Here is a 21974-nt window from a genome sequence, read left to right as displayed (position 1 = left end):
ACATCTCTATGGCTAGGGATTGCACTGCTGTTTGTAGTCTGTGAGTGGTAGGAAAGGTTTTATCCTCATGAGGCCATTCATTTGGAAGAAGGCTTCTCCAGTGGCTGCACTGATGTGTGCTTGAATATTGAGGTTTTTTTCAAGTGTTATTCCCACTGATTTTGTTGACTCTATGATGATTTGGTTGCAGTTGAGGGCAGTTAAATTCTTTGACTGGTAGAGAACTATGTGGTAGGGATGGTAATAGGAATTCTATTTTTAGTGTGTTTAATTTTGGTGATTTAGTGCCACCAGTGTTGTGTTTCCATAAGGGTATTGTTGAGAATTCTGATATCTTCCAGAGATTATATCTTTATGTACAGTTGTGTGCCATCTGTGTGCATGTGGTAAGATATGTTAGCTTGTTTGCCGATATTCTTCAGTGGTTCCATGTATAGGTTGAACAGAGTGGTAGATAAGGTAGCTCCTTGGGGAACCCCAGTTGAAATCGGGAAGGGATTGGATAGTGTGTGGTTCAGCTTGATTCTCTGTGTTGGGTTCCAGAAAAGGGAGAAGAACCATTTCAGCACATTACCGTCCATCCTCTTTCAGTTTTATTAGAAATTCTAATAGATTGTCGTGTCTGACCATGTCGAATGCTGAGCGACAGACAGGTATATTATAGGGGGGACTTTTATATTGAAGATTGTACGAGGCAGAGCTCAAGGATGTCTCCCCTTTATGAATTCCAAAAGCCCCTTTGTCCACCTATAGTGCCTGTTGAGATTGCTGCTTTTAGGCGTGGGGATTCAGATTCCCATGGCTCTGGATCTCATCCTGCTGCTTCGCAGCTTTGTTGATCATACGGAAGTCCCTGTCCCTTAGGCAGTGAGCTCTGTTAATGGATCCTTCCAGGGGAAGGCTGGTCCATTCCCTGATATACAAAATAAAATAAGCCTGTGTTCAACGGTGTCACAACAAACCACAAATTGAGCTCTGGTGTCACTTTTATAGAAATGGATTTCCAATTCACTTCATAGAGTCAGATACAGAATATTCAGTATTTCATGGTGGAAATTCTTCTCTGATCAGAATCGCATGCATTTGTGGGGAGAATGTGCAATACACTGCAATCATGCATGGTCTTTGGGGAGCTCATTTAGAATGCTTTCACCATGCTCTACATCATGCCATGTCCCAAGTTCTATAGGGTTGGTATGTTCTATAGATTGACAAGCAAACAACGTTCTTTCCCTTTGAGGCATTTGTAAGAGTTGTAATATACTTTCTCTTTGCTATAAGAATCTGACTGGCTCCTTGGGCACGTTTACGTCCCACTCACTTATTGGATGATGGCTGAATGACCCAGGGGTGGTGAACAGGCTTCAAAAGCAAATTCTGCACGTATTGCTATCATGATAGTCTCCCACGAATTTCCAGTCTGATAGCATTGAATATTTTTAATGCATTTTAAACAATAAAAACCAGTAACACTAAGAACCTTATTTACAGGTGAATATGTTTGTGAGCTTCAGTTTCTCATCTCTATATTGTCTGTCTTCAATAGCACTGTTTTATATGTGAGCTCTGATATGAAAGTGTTTTTGGCAAATCCAATCCAGGGGAAGATTCCCTTGTTACAATTCACATTTTACCTGAATCTATCAAGATAATTTCCTCCTTTATCATGCCAGCTCCTGGGGCCCAGCAGTTCGCCTTCCTGCTTTCCACCCGTGCTGGGGGCTTGGGGATAAATCTAGCAACGGCCGACACTGTTATCATCTTTGATTCAGACTGGAATCCTCACAATGACATTCAGGTGCGTAACAACTGAACGTAAGCATACTCCAGAGTATTTTACTTGTAATAGATGAGAAGGCTTCATGGAGCATAAGTGATAACGTTTGCCTTTTAGACATAAGTATAAGAAGTTATGTGTTTATTTAGTATGGGAGGGACATTTTAGAGGAATAAATATTAAACATGTATTTTGTGTGGACCATAATATGGGTTATATGTGCTACAGACTGAACAGTGGAAGCAATGAAGAGAGAATGTTGCATTGTGAACATTTATTTTCCTATAAATAGCATCATGTTTTAGAGCATATGTGTGGTATAGCTTCCGTGATTGAGAATGCTTGATATCCTACAGAAGCCAGGGCATAGGGAGAGATAGAGAACTTAAATTCTGCAGCCTGATAACTTCCATCGTGAAACAGTCCAAATTGACACTGTACATGTATAGAGTACATTGCAGCAGCTAGGGAAGGATTATTGAGATGTAATTTACTTCTTGAACTCTGAAAAGTTATCCCCTGAGATTATAGGCTAAGATTGTCATCAAGTACCATATTTAGGTTATTCCCTAGCATTAAATCTCTCACTGGTTACTAAGCCTTGAAAATTCCTCTTTAGCAGACTAAGGAATCATTGCTACAACTTCAGCACAACTGTTTTCCACAGAAACAATCTTAATTTAGAGGCATTGCACCTCATTTGGTCATCTTCACTTTATACCAAGGAGTGGATTTGCTTAAGCTCAGCCTCATAAGTTTCGTCAGGTTGTTCACCCCTTCTTTTCTGTATGATTGATAGGTCTTTTGCATTCAGTTCTCATAAAACTACTGAGATTTGTGGTGACTTTCCAGTGTATGGTTGAATCCTGAAACACATTGCATTGTTAGCATACAAGGCGACATTAACACCGGATCATCTTTTCCTATTAATGCAATTTCCCACAGATTCCTCACTTAATGGATATCATAAAGGCATCAACTGGATGTCCAAACGTTTCCTCCTGCAATAGCTCTTCAGCGCCACCAGGTGATAGCGTACAGTCTCATCCACAACTCCACCCAGCCAGGATGTGACAGCATCAGAGTAGGTGACATGCCAGCTGGTACACTGGAGCCAGTTCATGTTTTTCCTTACCACATGACATGGGTCCAGAGCGTGTTCAGTGTTTCATCAATAAAATTCCTCAGCTTTCAACAATGAGTAGGTCAAATGTCTCCTCCAAAGACTTCGGGGTACAAATCCTGTCTCAGATGCCATTAAAAGATGCTCTTGTTTGACCCACATAATCTCTGCATATGTAGTCTTGGCTGCGAACACGACCCCTTGGCATACTACATCTGTTCGTACACAAAGGACATCAGGGAATGTTAGACCAAGCTGTTTTTGGCCAAAGTCTACAGGGATACACCAAAGCATTTCCTTTCAGGTACATCACTTGAGACGGCTTCCTAAAATATTTCCTTTGAAAAAAACAGAAAAGTGCAATAGGGAAGAGAGAAGAGAGATCTTCATTAAGGAAGCAGGTCTGGCTCCATGACTGTTTGGCTCTCCAAACACCATTCCCGGACACCAGCCTCTTCCTCGTCTTTGAGTGCAAATCAAACATTAAGAATGCTGAAACCATAACTCCTGTCTCAATCGGCTGCATTTTGAGGCCCCCCTGCAGGCCGTGCTGAATATTATTAGCATGGTTGCGGTACTCTGTGGGCCACTTCCCAACTATGATCCCTCTCCAGCGGGTTCGGCGATACTGGTGGCTCCAATCCAGATGTCTTCTGACATTACATGTTCACTGGATTCGGCCTTGGTGCCTCTTCTGATAAAACATGTGCCCTCCAATGCACAAACCCATGTGCACTTGACCCCCACCCTGGAGTTTATTTCAGCACCAGGTTTGAAACCCACAGACGATGGACATTATCCAGGTGGTAAAAAAAGAAGTTGGGACCTATTTTGAAGACAAACCTGTGAAGAAAGACCTCCCTAGGGTCAAGTGATTTTCCTATATAGGGGAATACTTTGGTTCCACCTCAACTACACTAGTCATGCTTGACAAATAATATGACTGTGCAGAGGCAGATAACATCCTTTACTCTTACAACATATTCCTAGGCTTACAAAATGAAAGCTAACTGGCTGTATCTGAAGAAGGATATACCTTACCCCTCTGAAACCCCTTCTGAAGAAGTTTGTTGGTTCATTTGGGAGGTATGAAAAGGGGCAGAACTGACTTTGCCCACTACTGAGGCCCAGTCTAACACTTTGACAGATATCTTTTAATCTTCCTACGTAGTCTCAGAGCCTCTGCTACCGTTCAGTGAGGCTTTATTTGAGCCTGTACGAGCTGCCTCTGAGAACCCCTTCTCAGACCCAGCTGTCTGTAAAGCAATTGATCAGGAACACAGCCTAGTGGTTCAAGCTTCCTCTGCGAGGTTGAACACGCATGCTTTTGCTAGGACCCTTACAGAACTAGTGACTAATAGACTGGGTTGTACAGGGCAAGAGGTCTTGCCTTATAACAACCTTGCACTTCACACTATGAACACCACATGCATTTTGGCTGCTGCGTCTATGCCCTGTGGTAACATTTCCAGCTTACCTAATCATACAAAAAAGTCTTCTTATCTGTTCAGCAATGGTTTGTATACTTCCAAACAGATCCTGAAGTGCTCCCTGGATTCTGTGGACACTGCGGCTTCGTCATTGGTCACAGCAGTCATTTTTTTAATTTTTTTTTTTAAAACCGTTTTTATTGCAGAATCACAGGATAATCATCATACATACATAGTGGCCTTGCACCGCTAGTGCCAGTGCCATTTCTTTGCTAGGCCAGAAGGCTTTCATACACAGCTTATTAGCCCACATCCCAGAGGCCGGGCAGCGACAACATGTGGGCCAGTATACGCAACCTATGTCAACCTATAGTGTTGTTTGTATCCTCATAGGATGTCTACATTCCGCTTTGGAGGTTTTTCGCCCCCCTTCCCACCCACCCCGTCAAACCCCCTCCCCAGTCCCTATTCCCCATCACCCTCCCTCCCCACCCAACAGTGCTCTCGCCTACGACTGGTCTCGGCCTAAGTATGCTGTCTCGGGTACGTATCAGAAAAATATAACTATCTACTGTGTGTGTGTGGCCGGAACTGTCCGGGAGCTATCCTCACGGTCCGATGGTCCCTCTTCTTCCCCAACTGCACTGTCGCACAGGGCCTGCACTAACACCTCCCACGCTGTGGCCGTCTCTAGCGCCTTATCATCCTCCCTACGACTCGCCAGCTGGTATCTAATTGTACTTTCACTCGCCGCCCATTTCTGCAGCTCCTTAAGCCATCTCCTATGCGTAGGACCCACCTTCGACTTCCAAAGTCTCGTCACTTCCCTTTTTGCTAAAAGGAGGCCCATGTCTATGAATCTACTCGTGGTCTTGTTCTTGGGCATGTGTGGGAACCAGTGCAGAACGCAGACCGCTTTGCTATATTGCAACTCCCTGTCCGTTACCTCGGTCAGTGTCTCGCCCACTTCCCTCCAATAGTCGCGCAGGTGAGGGCAGTCCCACAGCATATGGCCTAGCTCCGCTCCAATCGTACCGCATCTAGGGCACGCCGCCTCCTCCGCTCCGAAATATTTCCTAAGTTTACCGGGTGTGAGGTAAGCCCTGTGGAGGATATAAAAGTGTATCAGTTGGAAGCGTGCGTTCCTTGTGCTCTTTCTGGCCCTTCTAACCAAGCCCGCCCACGTAGTGTCAGGTATCTCTGTTTGTAGATCCAATTCCCATTTTTCCTTCAGAGCTGACATCGGCTGTAAGGTTTCGCTCATCATTCTGGAGTACAGACAGGTCACCGCTTTGTGGGTGCCAGCCGACATCATAGCTTATTGACAAGCCGCAGATGTAGGAGGCTCGCGGAGCCCCTCACCCCAGTGCTCTTGCATCGCACCAGTCACTGCCGCGTGCATCAGGTAATCTCCCCTCGGAAGGTCGAACCGCTCCTGCAGGGTTTGATAAGGGAGCATCGCTCCCTCCTCGTACAAATCGTCCAGCATTTGGAGGCCCGCCTCCTCCCACACCTGTAGTCCCGACCAATCTCCTCCGTGCGGGAGCGCCGTCACCATACCCAACGGTATCTCCGGCGCATATGGGCGCCGCCCCCCTGCTCGACGCTGAGATCGGTTCCAGCATTGCCTGAATGTCTGTTCCTCCATGGACAAGTCCCCAACAACCAAACGCTGCTGCAGTGTAATATATGCCAGCACATGGCGGGGAGTACCCCCTCTCTGTCTTGCTCCGGGCCACGGTATACTCTGGCAACCTCCTGTGTAAAGATCTGTAACTGCGCCGCCAGATAGTAAAACTCAAATCCGGGACCGCTGGGCCCCCCTCGTCCTTTGGCCGGGTCAGGGTTGCCAACGCGATTCTGCGCCTTCCCGTACCCCAGAGGAACGACACTAATAATGATCGCAGCTGCCGGAAAACAGAACTCGGTATCCACACCGGTAGCGTGCGGAAGTAGTATAAAAGGCGTGGTAAGGCTATCATTTTCAATAATGAGATGCGTCCTGTCACCGAGAGCGGGAGAGTGGCCCAAAAGGACATGCTGCCCTTCAGTGCTCTTATACAGCGTCCCACGTTGCCCTCCAGCATATCTAAAGCGGAGTGGTATATATGTACCCCTAAATATTTGAGGCAGCTAGGCTCCCAATTGAGCATTGGTCGGACGTCCGGTCTCGGTTCACCCTGGCGCAGCGGGAACAAGCAAGTCTTGGACCAGTTTACTTGCAATCCCGACATCTTGCCAAACCTCGCGAGAAGCCTCTCCGCGCCATTCAGTGCGTCTGCAGCGTCCTCCAAGAACATAAGCAGGTCATCTGCGTATAGTGAGATGAACTGCGGGGTCCCTCTGTAGTCCAGCCCCCTGTAGTAACGACCTGTCCTGGCCTCCACCGCGAGGGGCTCTATTGCCAGCGCAAACAGCAGCGGGGAAAGCGAGCACCCCTGTCTGGTGCCTCGCCCCACCCGGTACCGGTCCGAGACGAGGGATCCTAACCGTACCCTCGCCACTGCTGAGGCATACAGGACCTTTGTCCAGCCTATGTATCCCTCCCCAAGACCAAAACTCTTCATGTCTCTGTATAGATAGTCCCACTCCAGGCTATCGAAAGCCTTCTCTATGTCGATCGACAAAACGAGCGGCACGCGGACTCCCTCCATCGAGTCCCCCAGCAATCGGATCAGACGACGAATATTAGCGGTGGTGTTTCTTGCAGGGATGAACCCCGACTGGTCACCATGAACCAGCCTCGGCATATGCTGCAGCAACCTGGTCGCCAATATGGTGCTCAGGATTTTGTAGTCCGTCGTCAGCATTGACAGCGGCCTATAAGAAGCCGGATCGGTACCCTCTCTTCCCGGCTTCAACAGTGGGATCATCAGTGCCTTGCGGTTGGTCACAGCCGTCATGCTGGGTTGTCATGCTTAAATGCACTCCACCGGATTCCCAGTAAATGTCCAAGAAACCTTCATAGACATTGCCTTTGATGGAGAGCACCTGATCAGAGAGAAAGCCATTTCCTCCATGAAGTGCTTCAAAACAGCAGGGCCATCATGTACTTGCAGTACCTCCCTGTGAAGTTATTTGACCACTAGAAAATTATGTTTAGAGGCTACTCCAAGGCACAACTGACCCAGCAGTGCCAGCCTTCACAAAAGATCCAAACACCCCAAAAAATATACCACTGCTTTCAGGGCAGGGATGGATCTAGAGAACATCATCGTCATCACCAGCAGCAGCTTCAGTCACTGCCATTTCCCCTGGTTCGACTTCTCAAAATCTCTTAGACTCTCCCTCTTTATTACACCAAATTCCAGTGATGATCAAAAGGACTTCAAATTCTCCACCAATTAGTAAACTATCACAGTGGATTTCTGCATCACCATCTAATCTGCAAGGGCTATGTCCTGCTCTTGCTTTCCACATCCCATGACAGCCCTTCTTCCACCAGGACCTGCTCTCCAGTAGTCCTCAATTTTGGATGCAGAAGACCATAGAAGCTGTGCCCATAGAGAAAAGGGGCACAGTTTTTACTCCCTTTACTTCTTGGTTCCCAATAATGACAGAGTTCTGAGACCCAATCTGTTGTTTCACCTCTTGATCCTTTTCTTTGGCAGAATACGTTCAAGATGCTGTCGCTGAGCCAGTTTTTGCATGCTTTCCACTCTAGGGATTGGTTGGTGTCCCTCGGCTGCCAGGATTCCTTTTTTCATCTATAGATCCTACCCATTCACAGACGCTACCTGAGGTTCGAGGGATTGGTTGGTGTACCTCAGCCTCCAGGATTCCTTCTTTCATATACAAATCCAACCCATTCACAGACGCTACCTGGGGTTCACCTGTGGGTTTTCATCACTACCAGTTCATGGTTACGCCTGTCCGTGGTTGCGGCTTTACTGCAGTGGTCAGAATTCCATGTATTCTCATACTTGGATGTCTGGCTGGGGAAGGCAGGGCCTCCTGCACTGGCCACAGAACATCATCAGCACACAGTGACTCATGTCCACAGCCTGGGCTGTTCGATTAGAACCCAGAATTACCATCTCACACACAGAAGCTGACGTTCATAGGAGTAGTGCCTGGCACCCACCTTATGAAAACTTTTCATCTTTTTCACAAGATTGATGTTAAGGTTTGCATCTCATCACTCATCAGATAAATGTAAGAAAAACAATGTGAGAAGATGTACCCAAAGAGAATTGGTCCAAAGTGTCCAGTTTTTAAAAAATCTTCTTTATTTTTCTTCCTTAATCTTAATACATAAAAACAGCCTTTAGCCAACGTGTTTCATTCTTGAAACTAACTTCTTCAGGGCGGTAAACAAAAATACAAAAAACAACATATAGTACTTGAACATTACAAAAGAATCTTGCCATCTGAAAAACAAAATAGGATGTTTCCAAATTCCTATCACAAAACATAAGCCTAAAAACCATGAGACAACATACAAGAGTACACAAAATGCCTAGCATAACAAGAAAGAGATCCAATACATGCCCATTGGTATATGCACACCTGGTCTTCATTTTGTAACATCTAATGTATAGACAAAGATTTTACAATATGAACTGAGAGAGGAATTTAATCAGAATGTGATGTCACTTTTCATATTCATTGCATAATCAATATGCGCTGGTATATAAGAAACGTTTTGCAAAAACAGACCTAACCTTAACTCAACATTAAACACATACCTTTTTGTCCAATACATCACATATCACTATATAGGTGAAAAGTGATAGAAATCTTGCAGTATGCTCCAGTTTGTTCCACAGTTCATCATAGGAACATCATAATCCAAATATGTCAGATCAATTGTACCATATACACCTGATAGGTTGAAAAACCTTTTTAAATGGCAGTCCTTCATGAAAGCTAAATAATCATGCATCATATCATACAAGTTGTGTCAATGAATAAGTGTAATAGCTCAAAACGGAACTGGCAAGGGATGAGGAACAACTAATTTTGATAGAGACTTCTAGCCGTAGATTCCTTACCTTAGAATCATCTCCAGGTGTCAGACTGGATCCGGATATTTTTCATGAGCAGTATCCCTGTGCAACAGTAGGTGGCATCGCTCAGCTTCGCATGGCGTCGTCCACGTTGGAAGTGACGTTTGCTGTACCTATATAGGCACCACCCAGGCGCACTGATGTCAGTTATTTTCTTTCCGCACCAGCCAGGGCCGATCTGGGGGCCGATCTGGGAACAGTTACCCCTTGGTCATTGTTTGACTAGGTTTTCTCGATGTTTTGTCAAAGTTTTTATTTTTTTTATTTACCTCCTAATATGGCAGGGATGTCATCCAAGAAGGTCGGCTTCAAGCACTGCTGCATCTGTCACTGACAGATGTCAGTGACAGACCCACACCTTGTCTGCCACTGGTACCTCGAGCGGGATCACAACCCGAAGGCCTGCTCCGACTGCTGCGCCGTGCACCTGAAGGACTTGAGGGACCGTTCCCTCATGCTTATGGCGGCTCGACACGAAATACCACGACAATCACGGTCCCGGTCTACAGAAAGGTCTCAGGAGTGGTGGTGGAGCCCGATGTCGTCGTCGCATTCAAAGTCGTTGAGCCACTCTTCCAAATCCAAGTCCCACAAGAAGGAGACCGAAGCGTGCTTAGACTTCACCTCATCCTTTGGCCAACGAGACAGGGAAGCATCGCCACTCTAGGCCTGGCTCTGTGGTTGAGCCCCTGGGTCGGCTCCAATCCTCCCCGAGTTTCTGGGAGCTGGAGCGACCCCCGCCCAATTGAGAGAGTTTTATGAGGCTATGCAACTCATCTTAGGGTGGCCCTTTCCCAGTGGCACAACTTCGGGCCACTCCTGGATCCACGCTGACTACTCCTGCTCTAGCACTAGTGGGGCCCTAAGGATTCACAGACGGATCCGAATCATCACTGGTTGTACCACATTGATCTTCCCCGACGCCGATACCGAGGCCGACGCTCCTGACGACGCCGGCACCCTCCAGCAGTGCCATTCTCATCCCGACTCCGACACCGAGCCGGAGATGCGTCGTCCAACTCAGGCGCCGACTGGAGCCATGCATTCCAGACCGGAGCCTGAGCCCTATTCTTATGGGCTATCATCCAGAGATGATTGGGAGGAGTCGCTGGACCCTGAAAAATACCAGCCATATGAGGAATAGATAGACTGGTGTGAGGATCTGGGTGCAGTCGGTGGACTGGATACTTCTCCAGATACTGGCATACTTTCACTCCCTACCATGGCGATGGAGGAGGGAGTGGCTTTCTCAGTGGTGGTGTAGTGAAGATCGTTATTTATATATGTACAATGCTAAGTTAGCACAACCGCATTAGATGTTAAAAAGCCATCTTGCCGCTTTTGCTGCTTTTGCACACGACACTGTAGTCACATGTTATTAAATTGAGAAATGCTTGCTCGACTTTGCTTCACATGAGAACTGCCTGTTGTTCACATCCCAAACAGTGAGCTGCGACCTTGGTCTGTACACAGTGTAAAGAAACAGTCTGGGTCGCTAGACGGTGCATGTTGTTGAGTTCAGGTTGATCGGCCCAGTAGTTTAGCCATAACACGCATGCAGCTGCAAATACCTGAAAGTCGAGTGCTTTTAATATTGCAGTGTTACATGTTTTCATTACATTCGGAAGAAGAGCTTTCCCAGGAGCAGAGCATAGCTGATCCTGTGATGTGAACTCACTGAGCTGATCTTTACGGTATGGGGTTCCCCATTCAAGCCTAGAGACCTTTTACTAGTCTAATAATAATACTATTAGTTTACTAGTGAAAGGAAGGTGGCTTAGATCCACTGTCATTTTAGTATGATTACTCCTTTCATTTTCTATGGTATTGTAACTATGCTGATGGTTTTGATATTAATCGTTTGCCTGCTTATGTTAGCCAAACTGCTGCATCTTAGGACACGAGGTTTATAAAATAAACTCTTTAAACTTTTACCGTGTCTCTGTTTATTCTGTTGTGGACTGGTATGAGAATAATTACGAAAAGGTATTTCTGATTCCCACCATTCCTGAGAAATATACTAAGTCGCTTGTTCTGGGTTGTCTATACATTGGGACCGCCGAGCTAAACCTCGGATAACGAATGGGACACTGATGCTGGCCGGATAAGGGGTTCTGGGTTCTGAGGTGAGTTTTTGGTACACCACAATTCACTGAGGGCCTGGGTTCCTGAGCATAGTTCTGTGCATAAGCAGAATCCCTGCAACAGTGGTACGGAGGGTGGCTGAAGTCCTGGACCTTAGCTTGCCCTAGGTGGCAGTCAAGATTAATGTCTTGACTGAAGTGGTTCAATGAGGTGTGTATCCATCAGAACCACTTCTCTCTTTCAATGGGCCCCCACCACATTTTCAACAGAGCTGCCGACACCATCGCATCCATGCTCTGCCACACCATCAACCGCTCCCTGGCAACCGCCATGTTCCCCGACGACTGGAAACACGCCAAGGTCAACCCCTCCTGAAGAAACCCTCGGGGGACCCCACCGACCTCAAAAACTACAGACCCATCTCCCTGCTCCCGTTCCCAGCGAAAGTCATCGAGAAAGCCATCAACAGCCAACTCACCACATTCATCGAAGAGCACAACATCTTCGACTCCTCCCAATCCGGCTTCAGACAAAACCACAGTACGGAAATTGCCCTCCTCACTGCAACAGACGACATCCGCACCCTGCTGGACACAGGAGAAACAGCAGCCCTCATCCTCCTCGACCTCTCAGCGGTATTCAACACAGTCTCTCACCGTACCCTAATACTCGGACTCCACGACGCAGGGATCCAAGACAAGGCCCTCAACTGGATCCACTCCTTCCTCTCCGGCAGAACACAGCAGGTCAGACTCCCCCCTTTCCTCTCCGACCCTACACCTACCACCTGCGGAGTCCCCCAGGGGTCCTCCCTCAGCCCTACACTCTTCATCGTCTACATAGCTCCGCTCACCCCCATCGTCAGAACCTACGGACTCAACATTGTGTCATATGCAGATGACACCCAACTCATCCTCTCCCTATCCAACGAACCCAATACCGCCAGACACAATTTTCGAGAAGGCATGGAACCCATCATCAAATGGTTGAAAAACAGCTGCCTACAACTAAACACCAACAAAACAGAAGTACTCATCATGGGCCCAAACCCCGATGCATGGAATGACACCTGGTGGCCCCCCGCCATTGGAAGCCCGCCCACCCCCATGGACCACGCACGCAACCTGGGAATCATCCTGGACTCAGAGCTTAAAACCGCCAGATCAACTCTGTCTCGTCCTCCTGCTTCCATACCCTCCGCCTCCTACGTGAGACCTTCAAATGGATCCCCCTCGAAGACAGAAAGACTGTCACTCACGCCCTGGTCACCCGCAGACTCGACTACGGCAACGCACTCTACGCCGGAATAAACAAAACCCTCACCCGCAAGCTACAGAACATCCAGAACGCCGCCGCAAGACTGGTCCTCAACCTGCCAAGACACTGCCACATCTCCCAACACCTGCGCACACTCCACTGGCTCCCCATCAAAGCTAGAGTCACCTTCAAGATGTTCACCCACGCCCACAAGGCCCTCCAGGACACCGGACCAGCATACCTGAACACCAGACTCAAATTTCACGCACCACAGAGGACCCTACGATCAGCCCAGCTCTCCTACGCTGTGGTATCTCGCACCAGAAAGACCAGATCGGGAGGCCGCTCCTTCTCCTTCCTCGCGGCCCGAGCCTGGAACGCCATTCCGCTCTACCTCAGACAGATAACAACGCTCCCCATCTTCGCAAGAAACCTCAAAACCTGGCTCTTCAACAGACCCTCCCCTTGATAGACTGGAGCCTGCTAACCTCCCCCAACCCCCCCTCCCCAGCATCTTGAGACCCTTATGGGTGAGTAGTCACGCTTAACAAACGCCGGATTGATTGATTGATTGAGTAATGCTGAAGAAAATGTTGCTCACATGTATCTACAGTTCTACAACATTGGTTTCTTTCACAGATTCACATGTGCCTACCCCTTTTAATGAAGCTAATACAAAAGTGTAGGAGGCTGGCTTCGTATATGGTACACACTTACGTAAATGAAGCACCTTGCACTAATCCAGGCAACCCTTATGGTGATTTTAGTGGTCTTAGACAACCATAGAAAGCTCTCTAAATGGTAGCTGTGGACAGCAGCCTCCAGGCTTATCCAGAAGGAGTGTTAAGCAGCTTCTTTTACCAGATCTAATCATGTAGTGTAGGTTAAACAAACAAGTATCACATAATGTATATATAAAAATAGGTCTATTTATTACACACCACTCACTTAACACATTGATATTGCTCCAGCCCCGGAGAAATAAACACAAATACATAACAATACTTCAATTCCAAATAAGGTAAGTAGCACAGAATACAGTGGTCTCCAGGGGAGACTAAATCATATACTAAAAAAGTGGAATGCGGACTGCGACCTAAGTCAGGACTTGGACCAGGAGACTCAGGAACCCCATGGAGGCTGAGTGCAGAGTGGAAACATAGCAGCGTACTCAATAGAAGTCAGCGAGAAAGTCACTGTTTCAGTTTTGAAGAAGAAGGACCCTGCCCAGTGGACACTGAAGAAACCCCGTGGAAGGCAGAAGATTGGAGAGGCACCCCACCCGTGGATACCCCAGGAACTAGGACCCTTAAACCAGGGAAGCCGGGTGAATAGGTGCGAAGTGACGTCGGAAACCGCCGTAGACCACAATGGAGAACTTCAGAAAAGATGCTGCAGTTGAAGACTGTGCAAGAGTCCAGTGGAATCCAATGGTAGATTCTTGAAGAGGAAAGCCTGTAAGCAGAGGGGACAGAGTCTATGCCACTCATAGGTGACCAGGAGGCACGGAAGAGCAATGCCCACCGATGTCTGAAGGTTCAGGAGTGATGACGGTGACCTTGTTGCTGCAGCTATGAGGACCAGGTGATGCTGAGGAACATCAGGAGCAATGCACCCCCTGATTCTCTACTTCCATGTTGGAAGTAGGGAATCAGGGGGTCGGTGTCCGTCGGGAGCACCAACATGACTTGGTAGCTGCAACTGGTGTGGAAAGGGAAAAAGGACCAGCAAGGTCCAAGGGACTCATCACAAGCAGGCGAGTCAGAGCAGGACCCGAGCAAGCAGGGGAGCCCACTGTAGCAGAAGAAGACCCTTAAAAAGACCCACAGGCCAAAGGCACAGGTGTTGCAAGAGTACCTTGAGAAGCTCAGCAAAGATGAAGGCCCAAGATACAGAGGATATGGTGACGATGCTGATCTTGGCAGGAAGAGATGCTGGAGCTTCTTGTAGCCCAAAGATCTCTGGAGTGCAGAGCCAATAAGCCTTGGCAACGGCAAGGTAACGAGGTGCACAGGGGTTTGGTCCCAACAGTTCCAACGAGAGATACTGGCCTCAAACCTGCAGAGAAGAAAGGTCTGGCCGTGAGGGAATTGCAGAACCACCACCTGTGTTGCTGAGCCTTTCGAAGTCCCTAGGACGTCATGAGCAGTAGACCGGTCAGGTTAGTTTCAGATGCATGGGAGTGACTCCTTCACTCCAAGAGAGATTACTTTGGTGTCCTTGATGCCCACAGGTCTGTCGAAGATCGTGGATGAAGCACAGACACAGACGACGAAGCACACCAGAAGCAACACAAGTCTTCCGTGATGCAGTCTCGATTCCAGGCGAAGTCCAACTAAGTCCAAGTGTTCAGGCCGTCAAAGAGTACGTGGTTTGAGGCTTGATTCGTGTCCCATGACAAATCTGAGGACCCACCCACAGGTAAGCTCTTACATACCCTAGAAAAGGGGTTAGGATGACTCAGGGGTCCCTCCCAGAGGAGGGGCTGGACAGAGGGGAGGATACTTCCATATCCTTTGTCTAGTTACGCACCAGAGCGGGAGCCAAGGGCTCCCTGAAATGGTTCTAACCGGAGTATACATGGAGGGAATCAAATGTGCCCTTCAAAGCTGTCTGGTGGCACAGGCAGACCCTGGAAGGCTGTTACTGGGAGTACTGGGGGCTTCCCAGAGGAGCCCCCCAGTGCATGGAATCATACCTCCAACACCGGTAATGGTGTTGGGGTATGATTCCAACATGTTTGATACCAAACATGCCCGGGGTCAGCACAACCACTACATAGTTAGCCATTGCGTAATGACTTAACCTGGGCGTAGTTCGCGTAGTAGCGCTACGCGTAGCTTCACGAAGTGCACTTCGCACTAAGCAAGCTACGCATAGCTACGCGAACTGCGTAGTGCACTGTGCAAAATGCTGTTCGCACTGATTGCACAGTGCCGGATGCTTGTCCGCACTGTGCAATCATTGCAAACGGCATCTTGCACAGTGCAAGCGGTCGTTTTCTGCCGCTCGAGTAGATTTGTACTCGAGCGGAAGCTTTCTCAACGCGGACTGGTAGTTTCTCATCGCGAGCGGTCGTGAGCATATGCGACCACTTGCAATGAGAAACCCGACCTCCCCGCGTTGAGAATCTCGCCGGAGGTTTAACTTGATGTTGCTGATCGCGAACAAGGAAAGAGTCTCGCCGGGATGTTATTTTGCTCGCTCGCGGTCACCAACTTGATGTTGAGGACCACGAGCAAGCAAAAAATGCCCGCTACGCACTTTTGCACTGTGCTACGTGCAATTCGTGTAGCGCATAGTTGCGCAAACTACGCGAGCGTAGCGTAGTTCTACGCCCAGGGTTAGTAATGACGGATGACCACTATATGTATCAAAATGGCTGACCGCACTTACAAAGCCTGGAGAATCAACTCTGGGGGTTTGTCAGGGTGTCCTGCTCACACATGGGTACCCCCACACTTATAATACAGCCTTCAGGATTGGAAGGCCTATCTTAGGGGTGACTGATAGGCTTTAAGTGCACTGACCTCAGATATAAGGACAATTATATCTGTTGTGAGAGGTGCAAGCACCAACTCACACAGGCTGCAATGGCAGGTCTGTAGTAATAGTTGTATTGTAGTGGTCTCTCATGGGTGGCACAATACATTCTGCAGCTCATGGGAGACCCCCAGTGTACCTATGCACTGGGTGCCTCAGTACCATATATACTAAGGGGTACAGTAGTAACCAATTGTTTAGGTACAGAAGTACTTACCATGGTCAAATTTAGGGAGAAAGCACAGTGACTGGGGTCCTGATTAGCAGGATGCCAGTCAGACTGGTCAATAAAACACTGACACTAGGCAAAAAGTGGGGGTAACCATGCTGGAAGGATACTACCTTCCTACAATAAGTGCTAGCAAGGTTTTTGTTATTGAGTCTTGCAACGACACCTTGCTTTTACAAACCCACTTTCCACCTCTGCCATCCCGTACTGGCAGCTATATTGTCCACTACGGTTGAAACTGACTTTCAGATATGGGCAGTACGGAAGGCAAACAAGCTGAACTGCCCTTCAAGCCCTGAAAGTCGATGCGAGCCCCCAACGACGACTCAGATACTACCAAGGCTGAGGGGCAGCAACAAAATCAGCAGGCAGAAGATGTAGACATGCGCTCCTTACTCCTCATTATGCGTCAAAGTTTTACTTCAATTGAAACTAATATGGATTTTATCATGCAGAGGTTGGAAAAACACAATGACCGCATTAGTGAGACTGAGCGCAAACTATCCAGCTTGGAAGACGTATCCTCGCAGAGGGGGGAGCAAATTCTGAATATGTAATCTCTGCTAAAAATGTGGACTTGGAAGCGTGCTCGTGCAAAAATAATGTTTGCATTATTGGCATCTCTGTATCCACCGATACGGGTCGAATGGAGGAGTATGTAGAGCGTATGTTGGTGGGGCTTTTAGATGCCTCTTCCTTCTCGGAACAGTAGGTGGTTGAAAGGGTGCACTGCTCATTAACCACCCAGCCTCTCCCTGGCTTCACGCCCAGGTCCATCATTGCTAGGCTTCTGAAATATCGAGACCGTGACACCATGCTGTGCCTAGCTAGAAAAAAGTGAGACCTCCAGTACGAGGGACACCACATATCTATTTACCCGAATTTCACCATGGCGGTGTAGGAGGCTTGTAAGAAATTTCTCCCAAAGTATCCGGCGCGGCTCCGTATTACCATTTAAGGAAAGCAACACATCTTCAACACACCGCAGCAGGCCCTAGATTATTTGAGACAAGACTCCTGCTCTCGCCCTTGTCTAAAGAGAACTCGCAGGATTTGAGGCCCTCTTCACCTTTGTCGGAACCAAGCTGAAGCAAGACTGCTTTGATCTGTGTATTTAATGTGGGCTCTTGCTGTCTCAAGCTTATGCTCACTGACTTACATAGGCTCCACCTGCCGCACTATTATCGTTCTATCCTACGTTATATTCCGATGCAGTAATTTGATTCAGACATCGGAAACTCTAATGTTGGTTATTAGATTGTTGATGCACTCATCTATTCAAATGTGACCCGCCAGGACTTTGAGACACTCTATCTTTTCAGTATCCTTATCTGTCCCGGACACCCTCGTTAGATCGAGGAGGACCCAACAGGCTCTCTGGTGATACCCCCGGAAGGAAACCCCTATTAATGATATATTTAATACTTTTACTTGCTTATTTTCTTTCCTTCTTTTACCTATCTCTCCTTTTCCACCATCTCTATATGCTTTTTATAACTCTTGTTCAACAAATATTTTTGTTTTATCCCATTTCTTCCTCTTCTCTATCTGGCTTGTGACATTACACGTATTCTTTAGAGACACCACAAACTCTTTGCTTAAAGGCAGGCCTCTATTGCTGTACTTTTGCAGTTCTGGGCTAGGGTGGCAATTGATTCACTGACGGGATTGGGCTGCTGGTGTGGGTGAGGGGGTGCTGTTTTAATGTATTTGTTCCTTTTGTGCTCTTCATGGTTATCCACTACTACATAGATGCTTTCTCTCCAGCATGTTCTGCTGCAGGTCTCTTATATTGCCATTTCGTGACACTTTATGTATTGCGATGTCTAAGCGTGTTGACAGTCCTAGCTACAACCTATTAACTTCAAAGTACGTGGGTTACGCGACCCCTGAAAATGCAGACACATCCTTGGTTATCTTGATAGACATACCATACACATTGCGATTTTGCAGGAGACGCATATGGGTCCAGCCGCACCTGCCAACAAGAGATGAAAGGCGCTGATGGATCTCTACAGAAAGACACCGCAGATCTCCTCCTAGCCGTCTCCACCTTCTACTCTACTCTTTATACTACATGTAGAATGCAATCAGGTGTGATGGATTCTTATTTTGAGAATGTGGCATTGGGATGGCACAGCCATGCTCAGAGGGAATTCCTCGCTGCGGACATTGAGAAAGCTGAAATACGGCCTGCCATTATGCAGCTGCAATCTAGGTGGACTCCAGGGTCAGATGGGCTGCCAGCCGATTTTTATAAGTGCTATGCGGGGACACTCATCCCTACCCTTAAGACGGTCTATGAGGAGGCAAATGCTATGTGAGCTCTCCCACCCTCCATGCAGGAGCGATGATTATCTCCCTTCTTAAACCGGGAAAGGCAGCTACTCAATGTGAGTCCTACAGGCCATTGTTATTGATTAACTGTGAAGTGAACATACTAGCGAAACTTTTGGCTAATCTGCTGAACCTGGATGCATTGGTCTTACCGGACCTATCTGGATTTATACCGGGTAGACCACTTCACACAGCCTTCGCACTTTATTTGCCCTACTGCAGGATATAGATCCCAGCCTGGCTGTGGTGGGTGTCTTTTTAGACACCACTAAAGCTTTTGATTCCCTAGAATGTGACTATTTATTTGTGGTAATATGGCGGATGGGTTTCTCCCCTCCTTTCCTATCCTGGATAGCTTTATTGTACTGACAACTGCAAGCTAAGGTGCAGGTAAACGGTAGCTGCTCACTGCCATTCTCAGTTTCTTGGGGCACCAGACAGAGGTGCCTTCTGTCGCCCCTTCTTTTTGCATTGGCAATAGAGCCTCTTGCGGCGAAACTTCACCAGCATCATAGGAAATATGCGCTGCGGTACCCCACTCGACATCTGCTAGTCTCTCTATACATTACACTTTACATTTGTGATCCCCAGCTCAGTCATAGCCCTGTACTTTGAGGATTCATGCGCTGTGGAAAACTGTTGGGCATAAATATTAATTGGGATAAATCCCAAATTTTCCCTCTTACATCCAGTACCCCAAGGTTTCAGCATGTTGGAAAAGCTGCAACTCCCACCTATCCCCAAGAACCCTCAGAACTAGACACGCTAAACATGTTATTACAGACTCCAGCTCTCTCACATACAGTCTCCCTGCTTTACCGTACTGCCAAAGTAGAATGCCAGAAGTACAAAGTGGCTCCCGAGCAGGCTGGGATCTAGAGCTGGGAACACCGCTCACAGGCAAACAATTGCTCCACAGTTGTAATCAGACTGGTATAATAACCGCTGCTAGCAGTTTTCCAATTATACATTTTAAATTCCTTCATCGCATTTACTACACTCCGGCTAGACTCCACAGATATAAACTATGAACTGATACTCTCTGTGCCGATTTAAGCGTGATGGCGCAGATTTCCTGCACCTTGCATAGGATTGTGCAGTGATACACGATTACTGGTTGTAGATGTCTACTGCCCTGTCACAAATGGTGGGTGACCATATCCACCTCACCCCAGTGGTGGCATTTCTGGATATACTGAGGAGTTTGACGCTTCCTATAGAAAGTTTATATCAGTGGGGCTGCTACTGGCAAAACGGAGAGTGTCATGCAGATGGGAAAGAGGGCGAGCTCCCAAATATAAGAAATGGTTGGACAATCTCATATACTGCAAAGATCAATTGAATACATATGCAGAACTCCTACCCCTGACTTCACGTATAGGAGACATCTGGGACCCCTTGCAGACGTCCTTGAGGGAAGGCCTCTATGACAATGACCCAATAGGCACTTGATAGGTACCCCTACTCCCCGAATAATCACATGCCAGCTGATTGGCCAGCATAGGTGCAATTACAGAGCCTGTATTGACGGTATGGGAATGTGTCAAATAGCTGTGTCACTTGCGATGTCTATAGATCTGACATGATACCTCTGGAGATCCCCGTTGACAGATTCTTATTGAGGCGCATTGTCATTCTTACGTCTGAGTGTCATGCATTATGTCCAGCAAAGTCAGAAAGACAGATGGAACAGATGTACAATCTGAACTAATGAGAAAGTATGCTATAATTAAGTGAAATGTACTGATATATCAAAAAATGTGTTTTGTGGACATCTATCATATCTATAACTTGACGTGAATTATATCTGAAAGAAACACGGTAGTTATAGATTCCTTACCTTAGAATTACCCCCAGGCGTCAGACTGGATCCGGAAAGTTTTTCGTCAGCAGGACCGCTGCACGTCGGAAGGTGGCGTCGGCAGGCTCAGCGTTCGTCATTGGTGTCGCGTTATCTACTTAGACGCCGCACTCGTGCGCTGACATCAGTTCTTTCTTTTTCCGTGCCAGCCAGCGCAGATCCGGGAAGAGCGGTACCTCCAGTCACTTTTTGACTGACTTTTTCTCAACTCTTGTTGACTTCTTTTCCGAGTCTTCGAGTCCTACGGTGTACGAGGGATGCCCGGCTTCAAGTCATGTGGTTCCTGTCATCGGATGATGTTGGTGACGGCTTTACAACGCGTCTGTCTTTTTTTCCTGGAGCGCGACCACGACCCCAAGTTGTGCTCCGACTGCCGGTCGATGGCACTGAAGGCTTTGCAGGAGCGGTCCCAAAAGCTGCTTGATCACCAGCAGTCGGCTCCACGCCGTTCAAGGTCGCGGTCGTGAGGGAAGTCGAGGGACCGATCGCAGAGCCACCATCATTCCAGTTCAAAGTCTTCGAAGTCTTCGCACTCAGGGTCGGGTAAGTCAAAGCATAAGAAGACGTCGAATAATCATTGTCGCGCTTCAACTTCTCTGTCTGTCAGCGGACCCAACGAGGGATGCGGGTGGTGCCCCTCCCGTGGCTCTGCGCACGGAGCCCGAAGAGTCGACTCCGCATTTCCCTCCCTTTCCGGGACCCGGAGCGACTCTCGCCCAGCTTTGTACGTTCTACGAGGCGATGCACGCCATCTTTGGGTGGCCCGAACCTGCTGGTGTGCCTTCGGGGCCCACAGACTCGGTTGGGGGGCCTAGGCCTCCTCCACCAGCGGCTCCAGCCCCGACACACCAGGGCCCTCTTTGGATCCAGGCTTGGATCCGGCTCGGCGCCGGTTGACCTGATTACGCCTCCACCAGCACCGCTTCCTCCGGCACCACTACCGCGTTTGATGCCGGTTGGCACCCTGGGCGGCGTCAACCCCGGCCTCCATCCCGACGTGGACCCGGACCCGGACCGGCGTCGTCTGACGCCAGATCCGGCGCCAAGAGGGGTTTTTATGCCCCTGTTCACTCCTGGGGCCCCTTTTCAACCAGAATGGCACCCAGATACTGAGGAGGAGGACTGGGAGAGGTCAGGTGACCCTCTAGCTTACCAGGACAATGAACAGGACTGGAGAGAGGAACTGGGGGATGCCAGTGGTTTGGACACCTTGCCTGACCTTGGCATGTTGTCTCCTCCTACAGTGGCTACAGAGGAGGGAGCGTTGTACGCAGTAGTGTTGTGTAGGGTGGCCGAGGCTCTCAACCTCAAGCTTCCTACGGT

General features: G+C 48.1%; 1 protein-coding gene across 7 annotated transcripts in view; it reads left to right on the top strand.

Moving 5' to 3' along the window:
* CHD3 (chromodomain helicase DNA binding protein 3) overlaps positions 1–21974 on the top strand; it is a 1560957-nt gene that overhangs the window by 1017604 nt on the left and 521379 nt on the right. For all 7 annotated transcript variants that reach the window (XM_085639027.1, XM_085639025.1, XM_085639026.1 and 4 more), the window contains exon 22: positions 1674–1798. In XM_085639027.1, coding sequence (XP_085495153.1) covers positions 1674–1798 — 125 coding nt within the window. The remainder of the gene's footprint in view (positions 1–1673; positions 1799–21974) is intronic.

The sequence above is a fragment of the Triturus cristatus genome, chromosome 12, assembly GCF_964204655.1.
Source record: "Triturus cristatus chromosome 12, aTriCri1.1, whole genome shotgun sequence".
In the NCBI taxonomy this organism is placed as follows: domain Eukaryota; kingdom Metazoa; phylum Chordata; class Amphibia; order Caudata; family Salamandridae; genus Triturus; species Triturus cristatus.
Note: the sequence above shows the minus strand (reverse complement) of the source record. Positions and strands in the feature narration are given on the sequence as shown.